This window comes from Perognathus longimembris, chromosome 10, assembly GCF_023159225.1.
Source record: "Perognathus longimembris pacificus isolate PPM17 chromosome 10, ASM2315922v1, whole genome shotgun sequence".
Classification (NCBI taxonomy): Eukaryota; Metazoa; Chordata; class Mammalia; order Rodentia; family Heteromyidae; genus Perognathus; species Perognathus longimembris.
Window position 1 is genome coordinate 12,445,560 of NC_063170.1, and position 25,814 is coordinate 12,471,373.

Here is a 25,814-nt window from a genome sequence, read left to right on the forward strand (position 1 = left end):
AATCTTTTTTTTGCCATTTAACAAAGCAGTTTATGTGTACAACGAATGCATCTTTGTCATTTATTAAGTGTGTTAATTGCCCAAAGGTATTTAATTGTAATGTTTTACATACTCATGTACTGTGTTTTAAACAGACTGATTCCTTTCTCTTTCTTCATTCCCTTAGAAATATTTTGCGTGGGTGTACCAATACTAAAGCTTTTAATTCCGTGCTGAGGATTTTTTCTCCTCTGCCACTTTTTACCTATGTTGCAACACATGTTAATATTTCATTAATTTTTAAGGGTGAATAATATTCTATTGTATGGATATATCACATTCTATCAGTAGGCAAATATTTGTGATATACCTACTTTAGGAATATTATGAATAATGCTGCCATAAAAATTTATATCTTAGCTTTTGTGTGAACATGCTTTTACATAGAAAATATTTCTTGAGACATTCTAAAGATAACTTAACATTTATGTAAAAATTTAGTAACTGGTTTGAAATAAAAATTTAGTGCATAAATAATGCATGAGACTTTAGGAAAACTACTTGTGATTAATATGACTGAAAAACCTAAATAATTTATTTCAATCCTTGTGTCACTTACACTGAAGTCAATCAACATATATTATTTACCTTGTCCTTTTTCAAGAAAAATTATTTTGGACTCTGGAAGAAAATTGCATCCAGTCACAATCATTTCATGGCCGCCATTTGCAGAACAACTGTTGATACTGTACTTCTCAATATGGGGAAGTTCTTGAGCAGATCGCTGGGCTGTTTTTTTTTTAAACAGTTTAGAAAAACAAAATATTAGTTTAAAATGTTTTATACAAGACAACTTCAAGTTAAAAACAATTTAAAATACACGTAAAATTTGGTTATTAATTCAGGTGGATGGTGCTGGTGTGGAACTTGAATTCAAGACATAGGTGCTGTCCCTGAGGTTCTTTTGCTCAAGGCTAGTGCTGTACCACTGGAACTACATACAGCTCTACTTCTGGTTTCTGGATGGATAATTGAAGATAAGAGTCTCAAGGACTTTCCTGCTGGGCCTGACTTCAAACGTGAGCTTCAAATGGCAACCTCCTGAGTTGCTAGGATTACAGGCATAAGCGACTACTAACCTGCCATTCGGGCATTTAAAATTCAAGACAATAGTAATGTCCTAACAAAAAAAACAATGTGGGGCTTGGGACATGGCTCAAGTGGTACAGCACTTACCTATTAATTCCAAGACTCTTGAGGTCAAATTCCAGTACTATCAAATTTAAAAAACAATGAAAATTTTTAAATAAATAAAAAGAGAAGGCTGGGAATGTGACTTAGTGGTAGAGTGCTTGCCTCACATGCATGAGACCTTGGAAGGTTCAATTCCTCCATACCAAATGAAAAATAAAATAAATAAAATTTAAATAAATAAATAGAGAATACTTAGATCATCATTGTAACATGAGGCTTCCATTTTTCCTTCTTTTTTTTTTTGTTGTTGGTATGGGGCTCAGGGCCTGGGCACTGTCCCTGAGCTTTGTTGTTCAAGGCTAGTGCTCTACCACTTGAGCCACGGCTCCATTTCCGAAAATAATTTTTTGAATCTTAAAATGTAACACAGCTGGGGATATGGCCTAGTGGCAAGAGTGCTTGCCTGGTATACATGAAGCCCTGGGTTCAATTCCCTAGCACCACGTATACAGAAAACAGCCAGAAGTGGCGCTGTGGCTCAAGTGGCAGAGTGCTAGCCTTGAACAAAAAAAGAAGCCAGGGACAGTGCTCAGGCCCTGAGTCCAAGCCCTAGGACTGGCAAAAAAAAAAAAAAAAAGTAACACAAAAGCTCACTTATGGGCTGGGAATATGGCCTAGTGGCAAGAGTGCTTGCCTCATATACATGAAGCCCTAGGTTTGATTCCTCAGCACCACATATATAGAAAACGGCCAGAAGTGGCGCTGTGGCTCAAGTGGCAGAGTGCTAGCCTTGAGCAAAAAGAAGCCAGGGACAGTGCTCAGGCCCTGAGTCCAAGGCCCAGGATGGCAAAAAAAAAAAAAAAAAAAAAAAAAAAAAAAAAAAAAAAAAAAAAGCTCACTTACAGCACTCAACAGGTATAGAAGCTATTTGTAGAGAAAGTACTTTTCCATTGGGCTGTGGGATGTGTACACGAAATACAAGTCGGACTCTAGTATTCTTTCTGCCGATATCAGTTTCTCCTTTTCGAAGTTCTATGTCTGAATTACGTAGCTTCAAAATACCTGCACAGTCAATACTAGGAAGAAAAATATAAAAATCACATATGTTACTGATAATAGTGGTTCTAAACAATTCAATTTCAAGCCCCACAACTGACCAAAAAATAAATAAGCTTGATTATAGTATTTAGTTCTTCCCCAACAAACTGACAAAACAGGAGCCTGAGTGAGAAGCGAGACCCTATCATAAAATGAACTACTGAAAAACAGGTCTGGATAAGGATGGGAAGGAGGAAATGGTGAAAACAATGAAAAGTGCGACAATTATCAAGAAGCATCGAAGTACATTAGGTGCATGTACAGAAATATAAAATGAAACCTCTTTATAATATTAATTTGGGGGAGGAGGGAAGATACCAATCCTAGGCCTTGAACTCAGGGCTTGAGTGCTGTTCCTGAGCTTTTAGCTCAAGGCTAGCACTGTTCTGCTTGAGCCTCAGATCTACTTCTGGCTTTTTGGTGGTTAGAGATAAAGAGTCTCATGGACTTTCCTGCCCAGGAAGGCTTTGTACTATAATCCTCAAATCTCAGCCTTCTGAATAGCTAGGATTACAGGCTTGAGCCACCAGTGTCTGGTGCTAATAAACTTTTTAAAAACACTTGACAACCGAGAAGGTAATGCACTTGTTTTTTCTATTACAAATAAGAAACCTGATACAAGTCCTATTTTATCTTTATCACCTAAGATAATGCTTAGCTAGTAGGATATATTCTATAAATATTTATTTACTGAGTTGAATTTTTTTCTAGAAATATGCTACTATCTTTAGCAAATATGCAAGTTACTTATATTATTTTCTGGTTAACTTAGAAAAACGAACATTTTATTTATTTGTTTGTTTGTTTGTTTGTTTGTTTGTTTATTTATTTATTTTTGCCAGTCCTGGGTCTTGGACTCAGGGCCTGAGCACTGTCCCTGGCTTCTCTTTGCTCAAGGCTAGCACTCTGCCACTTGAGCTACAGCGCCACTTCTGGCCAGTTTCTGTATATGCGGTGCTGGGGAATCGAACCCAGGGCTTCAAGTATACGAGGCAAGCGCTCTTGCCACTAGGCCATATCCCCAGCCCAGCATTTTATTTTTATACTAGAAGAAGAAAGAGGTTTATTATTTTCAAAAGTCTCAAGAAAATAAATGTTTTGAGAAATGTTTCAAGGTACCTGGCTGACATATTATTTTCAGGAAGAAGTGGAATTTCCAGAACTTTTGTGCTGGCAATTATTATTTCTTGGCTTGCGGTAGCAACTGTCTTTCCAGTGATTCTATGCACCTGGTAAAATGCATGAGGTCGTAAATAGCGATCATCTGCTGTTCCAATAAACATCTGTAGATTTATTGGCTTTTCACTGTAGCCCAGAAGCTAATTAGGAAGAACAAACACAAAAAGACAATTCATTATCCATACACTTTATAATAAGTTTGTATCAGTATTACACATACTATTATGTTAAAAAAGTCTGCAAACAGTCCTCCAAATTTCTAAATTTGTCTAAGAGTTAGAAAACACTGGAATACATTACAAATGGATGTACTTTTGTGTTTTTGTTTGTTTTGTGCCAGTCCTAGATCTTGACCTCAAGACCTGGATGCTGTCCCTGAGCTTCTTTCTTTCACTCAAGGCTAACACTCTACCCATTTGAGCCATAGCTTCAATTCCAGCTTTTTGGTGCTTAATTGGAGGTAAGAGTCTCACAGACTCAAAGCCAGCCTGGACTGTCTTTGAACCAGGATCCTCAGATCTCAGCCTAATGAGTACCTAAGATTACAGGAGTGAGCCACTTGTGCCTAGCTACAATCTATTTGATGTGTTGTTATACTTGGTTTGCTAGTATTCTGTTAAATGTTTTTGTAACTACAATTGTAAAGGACAAGATCTATAGTTTCTATTTTTTTTCCTTTTATCTGTCTACCACATTTTCTTTTTGACTTAAAAAAATGTATGGAGTTTCCACATTTCCCTTTTCTCTCTTGTTCTATATGGAACTCTCTTCTTCTATAGAAAATTTAGCATTTTTATCTTGTTATTCTCAAAGTCTCTGACAACTCAAAAATCGAATTTAAGCCATCTGTCAGTTTGCTAATATTGTTTTCTCTCTTTCTGCCTTTTAGTATGAGTAAAATTTGTTTTCATGGAATGTCTGGAATAGCACTCGCCAGATTCCAGAGATCTGCTTATAGTTCCACAGTCAAGGTGCCAGCCCTTTAAAATTATTAGAAGACCAGTCTTAATTTGGGATCTATGAGTTTTCTTTGTTCGTTAATTTTATCTTTTTGTTTTTTGCCAGTCCTGGGGCTTGAACTTAGGGCCTGAGCACCGTCCCTGGCTTCTTTTTGCTCAAGGCTAGCACTCTACCACTTGAGCCACAGCACCACTTCCAGCTTTTTTCTATATATATGGTGCTGAGGAATTGAACCCAGGGCTTCATGTATATGAGGCGAACACTTTACCACTAGGCCACATCCCCAGCCCTTAATTTTATTTTTTATTCTTTTCTCTCAAGGTATCTCTTTAACTAATGATATCTCAACCTGGGTCTTTTCTTTTTTTTTTTGCCAGTCCTAGGACTTGGACTCACGGCATGAGCACTGTCCCTGGCTTCTTTTTGCTCAAGGCTAGCACTCTACCACTTGAGCCACAGTGCCATTTCTGGCTTTTTCGATCTATGTGGTGCTGAGGAATCAAACCCAGGGCATCATGTATGCGAGGCAAGTACTCTACCGCTAGGCCATATTTCCAGCCCCTCAACCTGGGTCTGTTTTTTTGTTTGTTTGTTTTTGGCCAGTCCTGGGCCTTGGACTCAGGGCCTGAGCACTGTCCCTGGCTTCCTTTTGCTCAAGGCTAGCACTCTGCCACTTGAGCCACAGTGCCACTTCTGGCCGTTTTCTGTATATGTGGTGCTGGGGAATCGAACCCAGGGCCTCATGTATACGAGGCAAGCTCTCTTGCCACTAGGCCATATCCCCAGCCCCTCAACCTGGGTCTTATAGACGTGCCCTGGAGGAATTTCTCTCAGCTCTTCTAATTACCACTCTAGTTTTCTGTAAATTACAGCTGAGAGTATTTTAAGCTGTCTCAGTCTCAAGCAGGTAAAAGTATGAAGTGAGCAGGTCAGTCAGCTCTCTTGGCATGCCTCTTGTTTTGGGAACAGTGACATCTTCATATTTGGTGAAGTCTTACAAGTTTCAGAGAGATCTTTCTCAGTAACTACCATTTATACTTTTGGCCCTAAATTTTTTGCATTCACAAGAAAAATTTACATCCACAAACAATCAAAATCCATTTTTCAGAAAGTACAGTGGAGAAGATGTCTAAGTCTTCGCACTTGTAGTGGTAGAGTTTTTGTCATCCAGCCCCAGTGCTGATAGTACAAGTTGTGGTACCGAGCCACAGTGCCAGTAGTTATTTTTGCAATAGCAGGACTAAAAGAGTTGTACGTCACCTAGCTTCCAAGCTTGAGATTTAATGAACTATTAATAACCATTACAAATATTCTTCTTCTTCTACTTCTATACTGTAGAAGTATCCTGACACATGATATCAAGTATAGAATGCCTATTATAGTGTTAGATATATAGTTAATAATGGACAACAACTAGCTATGAGACAGCATCCATGGATCTAGTCTGAAATTTTCTATAGCTCTTCAAATGTATGAAATGAGTTTTATTCTACTATATGATCCTGCAGGTGGATAGTTTACTTCCTTTTACTTTTCATCCCTGGCTTTTTGTGAACTTGGGGGTTGGGTTCTATCCCTGAGCTCTTTTGCTCAAGGCTAGTGGTCTACCATCACTTTGAACCACAGCTCCACTACCAGTTTTCTGGTGGTTAATCGGAGATAAGAATCTCACAGACATTCCTTCCTCGACTGGATCTAAACTATGGTCCACAGATCTCAGCCTCTCAAATAGCTAGGATTATAGGCATGAGCCATAGGTGTCTGGCCAAATTTAGTTTTCTAACAACCTGAAAAATTATACTCCAGAGTAGTTGCACACAATCCAGTTTCTCTGCATCCTTGTTAGCATTTACTTTTTTCTTGTCAGCCATGAGGCTTGAACTCGGGGCCTAGACACTAGCCCTGAATTTTTGCTCTTAAGGCTATAGTGCTCTACCACTTTGAGCCATAGTGCCATTTCTGGTTTTCTAGTGGTTAATTGGAGATACAAGTCTTATAGGTAGGTGCTAAGTGCCAGTGGCTCATGCTTGTTGTAACCCTAAGCTACTCAGGAGACTGAGATCTGAGATCTGAGGCTAAAGCCAGCCTGGGCAGAAAAATCCCTGTGAGACTCTCATCTTCAGTTAACCACTCAAAAACTGAAGTGGGGCTGTGGTTCAGAGTAGTAGAGCCCTAGCCTTGAGTAGAAGGCCTCAGCCTTGAGTTCAAGTCACAGAACCAACAGAAAAAAAAAGTTTCACAGTCTTTCCTGCCTAGGCTGGCTTCGAACCACAATCCTCAGATCTCAGTCTCATGAGTAGCTATGATTATAGGCATCAGCCACCGATGCCCAGCTTCATCATTTTTTATTCTAGCTATTCTAATAGGTATGTAGTGAAGTTCATTGTGGATTTAATTTGCATTTTCTTAATACCTAATGATGTAGAACATTTTTTCACGTGCTTATTTGCCACTTATCAGTAAATGTCTTTCACAATTTTTTGTCTTTAGAGAGGAGGATCTTGCTATGTAGCCAGGCTAGCCTTGAACTCTTGATTTTACAGTCTCAGCCTCCCAAGTGCTAGTATTACAGGAATGCCCCATCAAATTTGCCCTGTTGCTCTAGCAGTTGAGCCACACCTTCACTTCCTAGTTCTTAGTATGTAAGCTTCTTTTTTTTCTCAGTGGGAGGACAGTGCTGAAAATAGAACATAGGGCCTCATGAGTGCTAAGCAAGCATTCTATCAGCCTGGTATTTGGCATTAAAAAAAATTTTTTTTTTAAAGAACAAAAGACCTGGGCTGGGAACATGGCCTAGTGGCAAGAGTGCTTGCCTCACACACATAAAAAGCCCTGGATTCAATTCCTCAGCACCACATATATACATATATAGAAAAGGCCAGAGGTGGTGCTGTGGCTCAAATGGTAGAGTAAAAAGAAGCCAGGGACAGTGCTCAGGCCCTGAATCCAAGCCCCAGGACTGGCAAAAAGAACAAAAACATAGAAGGACAAAAGACCCTACATCCTGCTCCAGGGCTCTGGCAGACACAGAAAGGGTCACTACAGATGACTATCTACTAGAATGTTATGTTGTACTAACAAACACAAGAGTGAGAACGACAGAGAGAGAGAATTGTCCATAAATTATAATGACTGAAGAAAAATCAATCCAGTATAATTAGTTTCTCCACTGAAATATTCAAAGTCAATAAGAAAAATTGTCTACAGGATCTAACCACCTCCTTGAATAAAAGCAAAAAACAGTAAATTGGTGAAATAAAAAATGATAAATAGCACTGAATCTAATTATATACACAATTATGATAAAGTAAGAGTAGGAAGGCGGTTGTAGAGAAGGAAAAAAATTAATAAGCAATAATTTAGGTCAAGGTAGAGAAAGGGAAAGAAGACAGTTATTTTATTTTTCAGATCAAGGAGTCAGTTCAAAACTGAAACAGGCTGGGAATGTGACTTAGCAGTAGAGTACCTTGCCTAGCATGCAAGAAGCTCTAGGTTTGATTCCTTAGCACCACATAAACAGAAAAGGCTGGAAGTAGTGCTGTGGCTCAAGAAGTAGAGTGCAAAAAAAAAAAAAAAAAAAAAAAAGTAGAGTGCTAGCCTTGAGCAAAAAGAATCTAGGGACAGTAGGGACAGTGCTCAGGCCCTGAGTTCAAGCCTCAGGACTGGAAAAAGAAAAAAAGAGAAAAGTTGATAAGACGTTTATCTCTTCTATTGCTTATTTGTTCAAATAAAGTTGTATTATAACAACAACAACAAAAAGACCTTTATCTCTTAACAGAGATAAGATGCAATCCAGATTTGAGTCCTCTCTCTTAGGTGTGTAAGGTACCTAAATGAATAAATTTGCATAACCACTAACAAATATATGGTATCTGCAAAACAGGCCCCAAAAGTTCATACCTTTACAACAGGATGTCCACCAGTAGATGCTTTGACTGCCCCTCGGCTACCTTCAGTTTCATAATGGGCTCGATGATGAGTTTTAGGTTGCACTTCTATTTTCAGTTCACATTGTCCATAGTGAGCTGGTAAAGGCCAGTCTAGTGGAGGTAATGAAGACGTGCTGTAAACAAAACACAAAAAAAGCATTTCACTATGCTATTATCTCTGATTCAACTCATTTCTTTGCCAATAATACCAACATTTCTTCCTGTGATCCTCAAAACAAAAATTACAAAATAAAACTTTCTTTAGTAAGTTGTAACACTGGGAATTGTAGGTACTTAACAAAAAATTATTTAAACTGAAGACTAAAATCTATTTTCTACTTTTTGGTTTCCTGAATTTTTAAGACTAAGTTCTAATAATTTGTGAAACTGAAACTGTCTCTAAACTATATATATATATATATATATATATATATGTAATTAACAAAGGCCATCAAAAGAACATAGAAATTAGATAATGAGAGCTAGGCACCAGTGGCTCATACCTATAAATCCTAATCCAGGAGGTTAAGATCTGAGGATCATGATACTAAACCAGCCTGGGCAGGAAAGTATATGAGAATCTTATCTACAACTAACCACAAAAGCCAAAAATGAAGGTATAACTCAACTGGAAGAGCCCGGCTTTGAGCAAAAAAAAAGCCAAGTAAGATCATGAGGCCCAGAGTTTGAGACCCAGTACTAGCACCAGAAAAAAAAAAAAAAAAAAAGACTGCTGATACTGGTCAATCAGGTCTCTAATTCTAGCTACTCAGGATGCTGAGATTAAGAAGATCAAGGTTTGCAGCTAGCCAGGGGCAGACAAATCCATCTTTAAATATCCAGCAAAAAGCCAAAAGTAAAAGTGTGACTTAAGTGGTAGAACCCTAGCTATGACCCCAAAAGCCAAGTAAAGTGGGTACCAGTGGCTCATGCCTGTAATCTTAGCTACTCAGGAGGCTGCCTGGAAAGTCTGAGATTCTTATCTCCAATTAATCACCAGAAAAGCAGGAAGTGGCGCTGTGGCCCAAAGTGGTAGCTCAGGGACAGCGCCCAGGCTCTGAGTTCAAAGCCCCATGACTGACAAAAAGAAAAACAAAAACAAAAAACTAAGTGAGTTGGGTACAGGTGGCTCATGCCTATATTCCTAGCTACTCAGGAAACTAAGAACTAAGGATTGAAACTGACCTTGGCAGCAAAGTCTGAGACTCCTAATTTATCCCCTTCTGGGCAAATCCCACTGCACAAATACCATAACAGCAAATCTTTCTCGTGTCTTTAATACAGTCAAGCATTTACAGCTAAGACCTTCCTAAGTCAACTAGGGCCTCTTAGTTTAGTTCTCTGCTGGTAAGATGAACCCAGGCAGACATACTTGAGAGACTCATCTCCAATTAACCAACAAAAAGCCGGAACTGTGGCTCAAGTGGTAGAGGACTTGCTTTGCGCATAAAAGGACAGTGCCTAGGCCTTGAGTTCAAGCCCCAGACTTGTAAAAAAAAAAAAAAAGGCCAGGCAAGACCACAATACCCTAAATTCAAGTCCTAGTACTGGGGTATATACATCGTCCTCAGTCTAACTTAAGTCTTTCTACTAGGAAGATACATATTAATATAAATCTTTTTGTTTGCTTTTCTTAGGCCAAAAACACTGTATCTTATTCAAAAGATAATTACAGCAAAATATAGCACTGGGGATGTGGTAGGATACCTGCTTAGCAAGTACATGGCTTTAAATTCAATCCCCAGTACCAACAAAGAAAAAAATATGAATAAAAACTAATAAATTGGAAAAACACTTGCTTCAAATATGACAGGACAAATCCTGAGCTCTTAACAACATAAAAATAATAAGCTTATTTCTAATTAGTTTTTTGTTGTTGTTGTTTTGTTTTTTTGCCAGTCCTGGGCCTTGGACTCAGGGCCTGAGCACTGTCCCTGGCTTCTTTTTGCTCAAGGCTAGCACTCTGCCACTTGAGCCACAGCCCTACTTCTGGCCGTTTTCTGTATATGTGATGCTGAGGAATCAAACCCAGGGCTTCATGTATACCAGGCAAGCATTCTTGCCCCTAGGCCATATTCCCAGCCCCTTATCTGGTATAATTTTAAGAAGGAAGGAAAGGGAGAAAAGGAGAGAGGAAGGGAAGGAGAAGTTATAACCATTACTAATATAGTTTATGCTACCAATGACCTGTGAGCATGAAAAATATCAGCAGCCACTTCCATCAACTCACCGAAATATAGGGGTGTGGCCAGGCTTTGGTTTGCTCCAAGTAAAAGGTGAAGGAACTGAAAGAAACTGGTCACCAGATGAATCTTTCTTTAAAGGATACGGAGATCCGAGGCTATCCTCTATTGAAGTCTCCCGGGATGGTGATAAACTTCCTTGATCATCTGAACAGAGCTCTAATTTTCCTGGTAGGACAGCAGCTTGATCTTCAGAAGTTTTCCTTGTTTTCAAAGGGATATCAGTCTCTACACAGTACTGAAATGGAAAAAGTGCAGGGCCAAGGCCTGACCCACTGTGTACAGAAGCACTGAGCCAGGTATCTTCTGTTATACTTCCCCTAGGGGAGTGACCAGGAGAAGGAACAGGTGAGTGATGGGGTGAAAGGGAACCAGCATAACAAACTTCCGCACTGGAGTGCCGCCGTTTCCCACAGGGAGAAGTGGGCCTGGATGATGGTCCTGAGGCTGGCCTGGGGCTCAGCCAATTTTCATCAGTGATACTGGATCTGGGAGAATGGCAAGGAGATTGTCTGGGTGACAAGGAGTGTCCAAGTCCATACTGCTGATGCCATGATTCTTCTCCAGGGCAGCCTCCTGGAGAGCCACCTGGAGAAGTCAGAGGAGATCCAAGAGTAAACCGGGAAGCAGCTTCATTCAACTCCGAGTCCACATCATCATAAATGTGTGAAAGAGACTCACAAGAAGATGCATCTGAGAACCAGCTCCTAGAAGAAATGCTGCTAGCAGGACTAGGACTAAGGGAAGATTCCCGGTAAGATGGCTCAAGAGGAAGATAGAGATGATCTCTAGAAGGTCTTTCCAAATATTCCCTTTCTGGGTCATTTATATGTAAGTCATCTTCATGTGCATCTGTTTCTTGATGACAGTTAGGAGAGATGGAAGTAATTTGAATACTTGGGCACTCAAAGGGTTTGGGACCGCCTAATGAGCTGTATTTAGATTCAGCAATATCACCAGTTCCTTCATAATTTTTGTGACCTTGAAGCTGAAACGACGGTGACAAAACAGAAGAGTGAGACGGTAATCCATGATGTGGTAAGCAAAGTGATGAGTTTAAAGTAGATGGAGGTGGATCTACATTAAAGATGTAAACGGATGCACAATCATCAGGCTCAAGATCTGTGGGGATGGCAAAAAAGTCAACATAACAAGAAATTACAAATTTCAGATATATAAATTACTAAGGAAATAATCCTGAGAGGAAATAGTAGTATATGAAATGTATATCGTTAACTCCACTATAGGGTTGTTTGAATGAATGTATTTACTTCTACAGACCTATTACTCTATACATTTGATTTTTCTTTTTTATTCCTATATCTTAAAAGATGCTTAGCATAAAAGTCTGAAAATAATGAGTGCTTATATAAAAGAAATAGTCATATATGTTTAAAATTAAAACTCACAGAACTATAGGACACTATAATCATATAAACTGAGCATTATTTAGAATTCATAGGTTAAAATGGAGTAAAAGATAAGCAAAGTCTTTGAAAGGTGTATTGTTCTGTTGTTTGTTTTGGCACCGGAAAATGAACCCAGAGGTTTTGTATGCCAAGTATGTGCTCTATCACTGAACTGTACCTCTAACCTGAAATGCTATTAAAAAATTATATACGTGTCTATGTGTGATGTATGAATGTATGTATATATAACATATAAATATATGCAAATACATATATACATATAAACTAAACATATAACTTATACACACTCACACACACCAAGGTTTATGAACAAAAAGGGTCCAACTCAGGCAATCTAGAATCTAATCTATCACTGCCATTAATTTAAGCTTTTAGTCACATCATTTAGTCTCTGTAGGCTGCAATTTTCTTGTAGTAATATTCAAAATTACTCTTTTCCTTCAGGATATTTTTTAAAGAGAGTTATTTATTGTTGGTTGCAGGGCTTGAACTCAAGGCCTGGGCCTTTTTGCTCAAGGCTAGTGCTCTACACTTTGAACCACAGTGCCACTTTCATTTTTTCTAGTGGTTAATTGGAGATAGGAGCCTCACCACCTTTCCTGTTTGGGCTAACTTTGAACCCTCATCTTCAGACCTCAGCTTCCTGAGTAGCTAAGATTACAGGAATAAGTCACTGGCACCTGGCCAGACATGTTTACAATTCAAATTGACATTTCTTCCTCTACAGTCATATCATCAAGAATTCATGTTTGCTCATAGTGTACCAGGTTGTAAAAGCCATAGGATACCACTAGACTCTTTACGCCAGTAGGAAGCAATTCATCAGGGCGAAAAAAAAAAAAAAAGCCTGTTCCTAGAGCTTAGTTTTCTTGCTCATAGCTGACACTCTACTAATTGAGCCATGTTCTAGTCTAGCACTTTCCTGATTAGAGATTTTTTTTCCAAAAAAGTTATACAATAGACAAAACCAAAAATAACAAATGTCGAAGTCTTAGAGAAATGGAGACATTGGAACTCTATGTGTATTGATGGTAATATTCTGAAAACAGTTACTTTGTAATCCCAGTACTTGGGAAATAGAAGCAAGAATATCTTGAGTTCAGGCCAACCTGAGCCACATAGTAAGACCCTGTCTAAAAAAAAAAGGAATTTTTGAGCCAGACACAATGGCTCACACCTGTAATCCTGTGCTGATCAGGAGAGTGGTAGTTGAAGGCCAACTCAAGAAAAATGTATGAAAGACCACTTCTCAACCAACATATGAAAGCGGTGTCTCACACACTTCGCCTCATCTATAAAGAAGACTGAGCTTAAGAGGACTGTGGTTCCATACCAGTTGGGACAAAAGAAGATTATGAGACTCCATCTAAATGGAAGGAGCTGGGAATAATGATATGTGCCTATCATCCTAGCTATAGTAGAAAACAAATTAGGATTACAGTCTAAACATGGACTAGAGCAAAAAAGTACAAAAAAAAAAAAGCTGGGCTGGGAATATGGCCTAGTGGTAGAGTGCTCGCCTTGTATACATGAAGCCCTGGGTTCGATTCCCTAGCACCACATATATAGAAAACGGCCAGAAGTGGCACTGTGGCTCAAGTGGCAGAGTGCTAGCCTTGAGCAAAAAGAAGCCAGGGACAGTGCTCAGGCCCTGAGTCCAAGGCCCAGGACTGGCAAATAAATAAATAAATAAATAAATAAATAAATAAAGCTGCAAGTATGGTTTAGGATTAGAGCAAGTGCCTAACAAGAAAAGCCAGCACCAGGCTGGAAATGTGGCTTAGTGGTACAGTGCTTGCCTAGCATGCAGGAAGCCCTGGGTTCAATTCCTCAATACCACATAAACAGAAAAAGCCAGAAGTTATGCTGCAGCTCAAGTGGTAGAGTGCTAGCCTTGAGCAAAAAGAAGCCAGGAACAGTGCTCAGGCCCTGAGTCCAAGCCAGGACTGGCAAAACAAACAAACAAACAACAACAACAACAAAAAACAACAGTATATCAGGGTGCAGGTGGCTCACACCTGTAATCCTAGCTACTCAGGAGGCAGTTCAAAGCCAGCCCAGGCAGGAAACTCTGTGAGACTTTTATCTCCAATTAACCACCAGAAAACCAGAAATGGCTTTGTGGCTCAATGTAAACAACTTATACTTTCCTTCCCAATTTTTCATTACAATAATGTTTTTAGCTTTAGCAAAGTATACACTGTTCCAGCTGCTATCTATTCCTGTAGTTGAAAGTTGCAAAATCTTGTTCCAGGATCTCCTCCTACCACCACCAACAGCTCAAGAAACTTATTTTATTTACTTCTTTTGGTTTGACAGCTCCACAAGTAGAAGGGTAAGAAGTCAGATTTTGGCAAATGGATGAACAGATAGAAATCACTGGATTTGAGAAAACAGTCAAGGGGCTAGAGGTATGGCTCGAGTGGTTAATGTCAGTCATGAGCAAGGAAACCATGCATGGGGTTCTGGAGGAAAAAACAAAACTGTAAGTCAAGTATAACACACCATAGTTTCCTGAACTATTGTAAAAATGGTATTTCAAGCTGAGTGCTGTTGCCTCATGCCTATAATCCTAGCTACTCAGGAGACTGGGATCTGAGGATAGCAGTTCAAAGCCACCCTAGTAGGAAAGTCTATGAGACTCGTATCTTCAATTAACCACCAGAAAATTGGAAGTAGTGCTGTGGCTCAAAGTGGTACAGTATTAGCCTTGAGCACAAAAAGCTCAGAGACAGTGTCCAGACACTGAGTTCAAGCCCCACAACTGACCAAAAAAATGAATGGAATTTCAGAAGGCATAATGGTACCCTACTGAAATAGCATTCAATAAAGTCATCCTTGTAGTTAAACAAAAACAAATAAGCATAATGGCACTAAACTACTCAGTTAAAGTTTAAAATGAACTGGTGTTGGTGATTTATGCCTATAATCCTAGCTACTCAAAGGCCGAGATCTCAAAGACAGTGATTCAAAGCTAGCTCAGGCAGAAAAGTCCAAAACAATCAGAAAAGGTCAGGCTGGAGACACAGCTCAAGTAAGTAGACCTCCAGCCATGCCAACAAGCCAAGTGACAATAGACACTGAGCTCCAACCCCACACTGCTAGGAAATGAAAGTACATTTTATAGCCAGGCCCATGCCAATAACCTTAGTTGTTTAGCAGGTTGAGATCTGAGGTTCACGTTCAAAGCCAGTTCAAGCAGAAAAGTTAATGAGATTCTTATCTCCTACTAATCAGCAAAAAGCTAGAAGTGAAGGTGTGGCTTAAGTGGTAAATGCCAGAATAAGCAAAAAAGCCAAGTAGGGCTGTGGAGCCCCAAGTTCAGGTCCCAGCACTGGCACAAAAAAAAATACTTGATATTAAAAATTATTAAATCTCAACTCAGAGTGGAAAAAGGATAGAAAACCACTCACGAAATACTTTATACTTTTAATCTAGTGTAAAGGTTATATGAATGCCATTTCAGTGGTTGACTAGTGCTGAAATTCACACTTTATGAACTATAAAGTAAATGTATTTTATATAGGAATATCTTAAAGTAATTCAAAGTCATCAACAAAAATTTGGAGAAAGTTCTGCTTCATTTTCCCATTTTCATCACCAACATCCAAGCTCTGAAAAGGATAGGTACAGCTACTACAGACTCACCATGATAAACACACAGAGGTTCATATTTCCAACTCTAGAATTTTCACATTCATGGTGCTTAAGAAATCTGACCTATCAAGACTTGTTTGTTCTATATTCTGCCAACCACCAGAGGGGGCCCCAGTGAAGCATACAGAAAGCTGGAGAACACAGGTTGCCTATGTCTACTTTTTATAAGCTAAAAAATGACAAAATAGTCTGTGAGCCAGTCAGACCTATTGTTATTCTACACTGTAAAAGCTATGGAATTATTATTATTATTTTGTATATTAAGGTTTGAAATAAGAGCCTTATGCATCTATGCTGGTGCTCTAATCACTGAGCTATATGTACCTCCAGTCCTAAGAATGTTTTGTTTGTGCTCATCCTGGGGCTTGAATTCAGGGCTTGGGCATTGTCCCTGGTTGTTTCCCCCTCCCCCTTCATAGTTAATCACTCTATGACCTGAACTAGAACTCTACTTCTGGCTTTTTGGTACTTAGAGATGAGTCTCAGACTTTCCTGTCTGGGGTTGGTTTCAAACATCAATCCTTAGAACTCAGCCTCTTGAGTAGCTAGGATTACAGGTGTTAGCCACGAATGCTTAGCTTAAGAATGGACTTATGTGGCTGAAAACTTTAAAATGTATAGCGACGTGACTCAAATTCTAGTTTTGGGGGTTTTTTTTGGTCAATCATGGGGCTTGAACTTGGAGTCTTTTGGGTGCTGTCCCTGAGCTCTTTTGCTCAAGGCTAGAGCTCTACCTCTTTGAGCCATAGCTTTACTTTCAGCTTTCCTGGAAGTTAATTGGAGATAAGAGTCTCACAGAGCCTCCTGCCCAGGCTGTCTTTGAACCACAATCCTCAGATCTCAGCCTTCTGAGTAGCTAAGATTACAGGCCTGAGCCACCACCACCCGTTGTACTTTATTATTGTTTTGTTGTTATTATTTAATTACCAGTACATAGCCATCATAACCAATACAAAAAGAGCGGACTCTGAGCGTTACACTCAGTGGGTTATTTGGCTATCAAATTAGATGACAAAGCATTATACAATGACATTATGGCTATACTAAAAGGATACATTGTATGCTTGGCCCAGGTGGCGCATGTGTACAGGACAAGCACTCTGCTGCTAAACCACATTCGCAGCCTGGAAACAATACTTTCTAAGCCAGGCATTGGTGGCTCATGCCTGTAATCCTAGCTACTCAGGAAGGTAAGATCTGAATATCATGGTTCAAAGACCGCCCATGCAGGAAAGTCCATGAGACTTTTATCTCCAATTAACCATCAGAAAACCCGAAGTGGGGCTAAGGCTCAAAGTGGTAGAACACTAGCCTTGAGCAAAAGAGCTCAGGGACAGAGCTCAGGCCCCAGAGGTCAAGCCCCATGACAGACAAAACAAAACAAAACACTTTCTGTTATGTACTAAGAGGCCAGTTGATTTCCCAGATACCAAAATAAGCCAAAGATAGCAAAACAAAACTATATACCAAAATCCTATACGAATACAGACACAAATCCTCAATAAAAAGTTAGCAAACCAAGCCAGGTACTGGTGGCTCATACCTGTAAACCTAGCTGCTCAGGAGGCTGAGATCTGAGGACTGCAGATCCACGCCAGCAGGGCAGAAAAGTCCTGAAACTCTTATCTCCAATTAATCACAGAAAAAGCCAGAAGTAAGCTGTGGCTCAAGCAGAGCACTAGCTTTGAGTTCAGGAACAGCGCTTAGGCCTTGAATTCAAGTCCCAGGACTGGCAAAAGAAAAAAAAAAAACTGCACAAGTGCCAATGGCTCATGCCTGTAATCTAGCTACTCAAGAGGATGATATATGAGGGTCATGGATCTAAGTGAGCCCAGGCAATAAAGTCCACTAGACTCTTATCTCCAATTAAGTATGCCCCCCCCCCAAAAAAAAACCCTAGAAGTGGAACTAAATGCAGCACTGGTACTTACTAGACACTATGTTGAAAATGAACTGTAAGACTGTGAGGCTGGGGGCTGGGGGCTCACACTTGTAATCCTAGCTACTCAGGAGGCTGAGATCTGAGGATCACAGTTCAAAGCCAGGTTCAAAGCCAGCCCAGGCAGGAAAGTCCATGAGACTCTATTTCCAATTAACTACTAGAGAACCAGAAGTGGCACTGTGGCTCAAGTGGTAGAGCACTAGCCTTGAGCTGAGGAGCTCAGGGAAAGTGCCCAGGTAGAGTTCAAGCCCCGCCAACAGACCAAAAAAAAAAAAAAAAAAAAAAGACTTGTGGGCGGGGACGGGATGGAAAAACTGGAACAGAGTGGGGGGAGGGGTAACACTGTCTAAAAAGAAATGTACTCTTTACTTGACTTATGTAACTGTACATCACACCCTTATAGTAACAATTTTTTTTTAAGCCAGAAGTGGAGATATGGCCCTAGGGTTCTAGCCTTGAAGAAAAAAAAAAAAAAAAAAGCTAAGGGGCAGTGCCCAGACCTGAGGTTCAAGACCTAGTACCAGTCCACACACGCACACATTCACACAAATTGAAAATTTTTATGCATCCAAAGGCTATCAAGAAAGTGAAAAGAGGGCTGGGAATATGGCCTAGTGGCAAGAGTGCTTGACTTGTATACATAAAGCCCTGGGTTCGATTCCCTAGCACCACATATACAGAAAACGGCCAGAAGTGGCGCTGTGGCTCAAGTGGCAGAGTGCTAGCCTTGAGCAAAAAGAAGCCAGGGACAGTGCTCAGGCACTGAGTCCAAGGCCCAGGACTGGCAACAAAAAAAACCAAAACAAATAAACAAAAGAAAGTGAAAAGATCACCTACAGGACAGGAAAGAAGCCCTATAAAACATATATCTGATTAAAAAAAAACAAAACTTAGTACTCAAAATAAAGAACTCTCCCACTGCAATAAAAAAAATTCAAGAGAAAATGGTTAAAGCATATAACAGACATTTCTTCAGAGAAGATATACAAATGATCAGCAAGAACATGCAAAGACAGTCAAAATCAATGTCCATTAAGAAAGCACAAATCAAAATCACAATGATACAATTTCACACTCACCACGATGGCTTTTTTGTTTTCAGGATAGCTTTAATTAAAAAAAAATTGGGCTCGGAATGTGGCTTAGCAGTAGATTGATTGCCTAGCTTGCATGAAGCCCTAGGTTGATTCCTCAGTACCATATAAATAGGAAAAGCCAGAAGTGGCGTTGTGGCTGAAGTGGTAGAGTAGTAGCCTTGAGCTTCTTGCCTAGGCCCTGAGTTCAAGCCCCGTGACTGGCAAAAAATAAAAACAAATTATATATCAAGCACTGGCAAGGTCATGGAAGAATAAGAACCTTCATATGCTACTGGTGACAATATAACATAGGGGAAAACACTGTAAGAAATGGAGAATTACAACAGGTCACGGTGGCATTCATTGCAAATCACCCAGGCAAAGAGGATGAGGCAGGAGGACCATGAGTTTGAGATCAGTGTGGGCTACCCTTTTAAGTTGGGTGGTGGTGCCTCACACATATAATTCTAGCTACTCAGGAGACTTAGAAATGAGATCTTAATTAGGAGCTGGCATGAGTAAACAAATCGAAGAGGTTCTTACCCTCAACTGTCAAAAGCTGGAGCTGAAGGTGTAACTCAAATTGCAAAGTACCAGTTCTGAGTGGAAAAAGCTGATCAAGAGAAGCCCTGAGTTCAAGCATACACACATAATGGCATATGCATGTATGTATGTAAGTATAATGCACACACATATGCCTCCAAAGCAATAAAAACATGTTCATACAAAATATTGTACACAAACGTTTATAACAGTATTATTCGTAATTGCCAAAGGTCGAAACAACCCAAATATTCCTAATAGATAAGCAAGTCGTGGTATACTCAGTGGAATATAAAATAGCACATATTCGGTTGAGGGGTAGGTACCAAAGAAAGTGACCAATGAGTTGATAGGATAAATGAGGATGAATATGGTCAAGGTACTTTATATGCATATATCAATATAGAGCAACAAAAATTGTTGAACTTGTTTTAAGAAGAGGGAAGATGAAAAACAGAGGACTGATGAGCTTGATGGGATACTTTATATATTTGTATAGAAATGTTACAATAAAACCCCACTGGACTAATAATATATGCCAATTTTTTAAAAACTTGGGAGGGGCTGGGGATATAGCCTAGTGGCAAGAGTGCCTGCCTCGGATACACGAGGTCCTAGGTTCGATTCCCCAGCACCACATATACAGAAAACGGCCAGAAGCGGCGCTGTGGCTCAAGTGGCAGAGTGCTAGCCTTGAGCGGGAAGAAGCCAGGGACAGTGCTCAGGCCCTGAGTCCAAGGCCCAGGACTGGCCAAAAAAAATAAAAAATAAAAAAAAATAAAAACTTGGGAGGACAAAGTAAGCTAGTCATAACAGTATGTGTATAAGATGATGCCAAGTGAAATGAACTCCACGTTATGGAGACAAGAGTTATACCACTGTTGTAATTATTATCAATATGCCATGTGAAACCATAAAAAACAAAACAAACAAACAAACAAAAAACCCAATATGTGTATTTCCAACTACTAGGAGACAGAAAGGAGGATCACTTGAGCTCACAAATTTAGAGACCAGTGTGGACAAAAGAAAAAAAGCAAAAATAAAAGGACATAAAAAAGCAGACAAATGTTACATCTTCAACAAACCTTGAGAAATTATATGTTAAGTGAAAGATGTCAGATACAAATGCCATCTATTATTTGATGTTTTTTACATAGGCAAAATTCAGTGATAAAAAGTAGATTCGTTTATCAGGAGATATATAGAGAGAAATGGGGTGTGAATAGTATGGGTTTTTTTGTTTGTTTTTTTCCAGTCCTGGGCCTTGAACTCAGGGCCTGAGCACTGTCCCTAACCTTTTTTTTGCTCAAGGCTAGCACTCTGCCACTTGAGCCACAGCGCCACTTTTGGCCTTTTCTATATATGTGGTGCTGAGGAATCAAACCCAGGGTTTCATGTATCCGAGGCAAGCACTCTTGCCACTAGGCCATATTCCCAGCCAGTATGGGTATTTTTATGGGGTGATAAATCTAAACAGAGCTGGTGATCATACAGCATTGTGAATACCAATGAAGTATAATTAAATACCATTTAATTGTGTGTGTGTGTGTGTGTGTGTGTGTGTGTGTGTGTGTGTCTTGGTGCTTGAACTCAGGGCCTGGGCATCCCTGAGCTTTTTGCTCAAGGCTAGCACTCTACCATTTTGATCCACAGTCCCACTTCCAGTTTTCTGGTGGTTAATTGGAGATAGTCTTATGGACTTTCCTGCCACGGTTGGCTTTGAACCACAATCCTCAGATCTCAGCCTCAGTAGCTAGGATTACAGGTGTGAGCTATCAGTACCTAGCCAGTTGTTTTTAAAGTGAATCCATACAGAATACACTTAGCCATTTAAAAATATACAATTTAAGCCAGGCACTGGTGGCTCATATCTATAATTCTAGCTACTCAAGAGGCTGAGAACTGAAGATCCCAGTTCAAAGTCAACTTACAGAGGAAAGTCTGAGATACTATTATCTCCAAATAAACACCAGAAAACTGGAAGTGGTGCTGTGGCTCAAAGTGGAAGAGTGCTAGAAAAGAAAAAGCTTAGAGAGCACACCCAGGCCCAGAGTTAAAGTCCCTCGAAAGACAGGCAGACAGGCAGACAGACAGACAGAGAGAAATAAATAAATTGATCTGGTGCTGGGTAGTTGTAATCCTAGCTACCCAGGAAGCTAAGATCTGAGGATCATGGTTCGAAGCCAGCAGGCAGCAGGCAGGAAAGTCCCTAAGGCCTTTTTTTTTTTTTTGGCCAATCCTAGAGCTTGGACTCAGGACCTGAGCACTGTCCCTGGCTTCTTTTTGCTCAAGGCTAGCACTCTACCTCTTGGGCCACAAGGCCACTTCCAGCCTTTTCTGTTTTATGTGGTGCTGAGGAATCAAACCCAGAGCTTCCTGCATGCTAGGCAAGCACTCTACTGCTAAGCCACATTCCCAGCCCACCCAAGGCACTTATCTCCAATTAATCACCAAAAAGCCAGAAGCAGAGCTGAGCTATGGATCAAGTGGTAAAGTGTTAGCCTTAAGTACAAAAGCTCAGGGACAGCACTCAGGCTCTGAGACCAAGCACCAGGACAAGCAGGTATGCACACATGCGTGCACGCACACACAATTTGAAATAATGTGCAGATAAACAAGGATTGAAAACACATATTTATTCAATCTTACTGAAATGCTAATAAATGATAGTAGTCAATGTTGTAAGATGGTAAACTCACAGGAACAAAAAGGAGATGAAATCATAGTAATAAAATTTTAGGGGGGGGGCTGGGGATATGGCCTAGTGGCAAGAGAGCTTGCCTCGTATACATGAGGCCCTGGGTTTGATTCCCCAGCACCACATATACAGAAAACGGCCAGAAGTGGCGCTGTGGCTCAAGTGGCAGAGTGCTAGCCTTGAGCAAAAGGAAGCCAGGGACAGTGCTCAGGCCCTGAGTCCAAGGCCCAGGACTGGCAAAAAAAAAAAAAATTTTAGGGGCTGGGAATATGGCCTAGTGGTAAAGTGCTCGCCTCACATACATGAAGCCCTGGGTTCGATTCCTCAGCACCACATAAATAGAAAAAGCCGGAACTGGTGCTGTGGCTCAAGTGGTAGAGTGCTAGCCTTGAGCAAAAAGAAGGCAGGGAAAGTGTTCAGGCCCTGAGTTCAAGCCCCAGGACTGGCAAAAAAAATAATAAATTAAAAAAAAAAAGGCAGTTTATACTTATTAAAAAAAATTTAGCCAGGTACTTGCTGATGGCTCATGCCTACAATCCAAACTACTCAGGAAGCTGAGATCTGAGGATTGCGGTTCAAAGTCAGCCCAGGCATGAAAGTCTATGAGACTCTTGTCTCCAATAAACTACTCAGAAAAGGCCAAACATGGGGCTGTGGCTCAAGTGGTAGAGTGCTAGTCTTGAGCACAAAGAAGCTCAGGGACAACTTCTAGTCCCTAAGTTCCAGCCCCAGGACTGGCAAATAAATAAATAAATGAATGAATGAATGCTGGACTGTAAGATACGTGGTAACTTAAGAGATGCTTAAATGTAAGCTAGCAGTGAGGAAGGCCAAGAAGAAAATTGATTTGCAACAAAGAACCTAAAACTTTAAGGAAATATACTACCAGCTTCTTTTGGAAGTGGATGTGAAAAGCAAAGCTTTGTTTAATGAAGCCTCCCAAATTCTCACACCTCCCCACTCTGTACTGCTGGATGATTTTTCCTTTAAGCATAAGACAAAATTTTCTGAAAGGGAAAGAGAGAAAGATGACCCAGAGCCTGGACAATGACACACACTGAAAACAAGGTGATGAAATAAGTCTCTCTAAAACTTGTATATTGAAATCCTAAGTGCTTTTTATTCCCTTGGCTCATGGAATAACAGGCTTCAGTCTGTAGGCAATAGACTAGAAGATTGCTCTCATGGGAATCTAATTAGCCTAAGAGAAAAGACCTACAGATAATGACATCTAGAGTAAGTAGTAAAAAAACTCCTATAATGCCTGTAGTAAAATAGCAAGGGCCACTTGTGGCCATTGAGTACCAATTTTTTAGAGGCACAATATTTGTGCCTCTTTTTTTTTAAAAAAATAAGCAGGGGCTGGGGATATAGCCTAGCGGCAAGAGTGCCTGCCTCGGATACACGAGGCCCTAGGTTCGATTCCCCAGCACCACATATACAGAAAACGGCCAGAAGCGGCGGTGTGGTTCAAGTGGCGGAGTGCTAGCCTTGAGCAGGAAGAAGCCAGGGACAGTGCTCAGGCCCTGAGTCCAAGCCCCAGGACTGGCAAAAAAAAAAAAAAAAAAAAATAAGCAGATAGTAATTATCACTAAACATATGAAACAGTTTCATCATCAAAAACAGAGACAAAAAAAGACAAGAAATGCAGAAGGAAAAGACTATGCAAAATAAGATGAAACCACAAAATGAAAAACAGAACCTATCCTCAGTGCTCTCAGAAAAAAGGATCATGGTTCAGAGCCAGTCTGAGCAGGAAAGTCTGTCTGCTCTTATCTCGATTTAACCACCCAAAAGCCAGACTTATGACTCAAGTGGTAGAGTGCTAGCCTTGAGCACAAGAAACTCAGGGATGGGCTGGGAATATGGCCTAGTGACAAGAGTGCTTGCCTCACATTCATGAAGCCCTGGGTTCGGTTCCTCAGCACTACATATATAGAAAAGGCCAGAAGTGGGGCAGTGGCTCAAGTGGTAGAATATACTAGGTAGCCTAGAGCAAAAAAGAAGCCAGGAACAGGGCTGGGAATATGGCCTAGTGGCAAGAGTGCTTGCCTCGCATTCATGAAGCCCTGGGTTCAATTCCCCAGCACCACATATACAGAAAACGGCCAGAAGTGGCACTGTGGCTCAAGTGCAGAGTGCTAGCCTTGAACAAAAAAAGAAGCCAGGGACAGTGCTCATGCCCTGAGTCCAAGTCCCAGGACTGGCCAAAAAAAAAAAAAAAACAACAAACAAAACTCAGGGAACAGATAGCACACAAGCCCTGACTTCAAATACATACACATGCATGAGTTTTAGTTTTAGTGCTGGGAAGCATAGCTCAAGTGATAGCCTGACTAGCAATCAAGCCTTTCAGGTTCAAAACCCAATACTGCCAAAAATAAAAATGAAACATATCTAAAAGAAATGTTAGATCAGTCAACAATACTGAAAAAGGCTATGAGAAAATAATCTGAAAGTAACCCAATTTCAGAGCTCACATATTCCTTTTTTTTTTTTTTGGCCAGTCCTGGGACTTGAGCACTTCTGGCCATTTTCTATATACGTAGTGCTGGGGACTCGAACTCAGGGCTTCATGCATACGAGGCAAACACTCTTGCCACTAGGTCATATTCCCAGCCCCTATTCCTATTTTTAATTAAACAAACAAGCTGATAAAAACAACTAAGGAGTTTTTTGCTCCCCCCCCACTCAGTCTTTTGCTCAAGTCTAGCACTCTACCACTTAAGCCACAGTGACACTTAAGACTTTTTCTGTTTACTTGGTACTGAGGAATCAAACCCAGGGCTTCATGCATGCTAAGCAAACATTCTGCATTCCCAGCCCCTAAGAAGTTGTTTTGCCAATCCCGGGCTTGAGCTCAAGGCCTGGGCACTGTCCCTGGCTTCTTTTTTGCTCAAGGCTAGCACTCTACCTCTTGAGCTACAGTGCCACTTCTAGCTTTTTCTGTTTATGTGGTACTGAGGAATCAAACCCAGGGCTTCATACATGCGAGATAAACAACTCTATTGCTAAGCCATATTCCCAGCCCCCTAAGAAGTTTGTTTTTTGTTTTTTTTGGCCAGTCCTGGGCCTTGGACTAAGGGCCTGAGCACCATCCCTGGCTTCTTCCCGCTCAAGGCTAGCACTCTGCCACCTGAGCCACAGCGCCCCTTCTGGCCCTTTTCCATATATGTGGTGCTGGGGAATCGAACTGAGAGCTTCATGTGTAGGAGGCAAGCACTCTCGCCACTAGGCCATATTCCCAGCCCCCACCCCCCCCCCAAGAAGTTTTTAAGATACTAAAATACATATATGTGGTGTTAAAGCTTTCACTTTCACTGTTGCTGTTAACATAAGACTTACTAAGACTATATTTTGAAGGAAAATGAAGCCTTCAAGTTACTTCTCCAGTGCACTAAGAATTCCAGGCTTTCGGGCTGGGGATATAGCCTAGTGGCAAGAGTGCCTGCCTCGGATACACAAGGCCCTAGGTTCGATTCCCCAGCACCACATATACAGAAAACGGCCAGAAGCGGCGCTGTGGCTCAAGTGGCAGAGTGCTAGCCTTGAGCGGGAAGAAGCCAGGGACAGTGCTCAGGCCCTGAGTCCAAAAAAAAAAAGAATCCAGGCTTTCAATGACATGTAGTTCCTTTTCACACAGGAAAACCAATATGTTATCTAGAACAATTGTCAGTTGTTGGTAACCTACCAGTTGAAAGGATATACTACTTAAATCGTACAGATACAAAAGTACAGGCAAACAGGTGAGAACCATACAATAAAAATATACAGACATTATCAGAGATACTTGAATATTGGTAGACTCCTATGTGAATTCAAATAATGACATTTTAAGAAGCTTGCTCCTGGGGTGGGAATATGGCTTAGCGGTAGAGTGCTT

The 25,814-nt window shown here is 40.5% G+C and overlaps 1 protein-coding gene and 1 long non-coding RNA gene across 3 annotated transcripts in view; both read right to left on the reverse strand.

Annotated features, from left to right (window-relative positions):
- The window catches only part of Nfatc3 (nuclear factor of activated T cells 3), a 63,960-nt gene that overhangs the window by 29,285 nt on the left and 8,861 nt on the right, over positions 1 to 25,814 (reverse strand). For both annotated transcript variants that reach the window (XM_048355271.1, XM_048355272.1), the window contains exons 2-6: positions 10,570 to 11,704; positions 8,311 to 8,473; positions 3,391 to 3,590; positions 2,077 to 2,249; positions 628 to 768 (exon numbers count right to left, since the gene is read on the reverse strand). In XM_048355271.1, coding sequence (XP_048211228.1) covers positions 628 to 768; positions 2,077 to 2,249; positions 3,391 to 3,590; positions 8,311 to 8,473; positions 10,570 to 11,704 — 1,812 coding nt within the window. The remainder of the gene's footprint in view (positions 1 to 627; positions 769 to 2,076; positions 2,250 to 3,390; positions 3,591 to 8,310; positions 8,474 to 10,569; positions 11,705 to 25,814) is intronic.
- On the reverse strand, positions 7,074 to 7,619 carry LOC125358266. Its single transcript, XR_007212289.1, has 2 exons — positions 7,407 to 7,619; positions 7,074 to 7,185 (listed from the first exon to the last, which is right to left on the reverse strand). It is a non-coding gene; the product is annotated as an uncharacterized LOC125358266 (long non-coding RNA).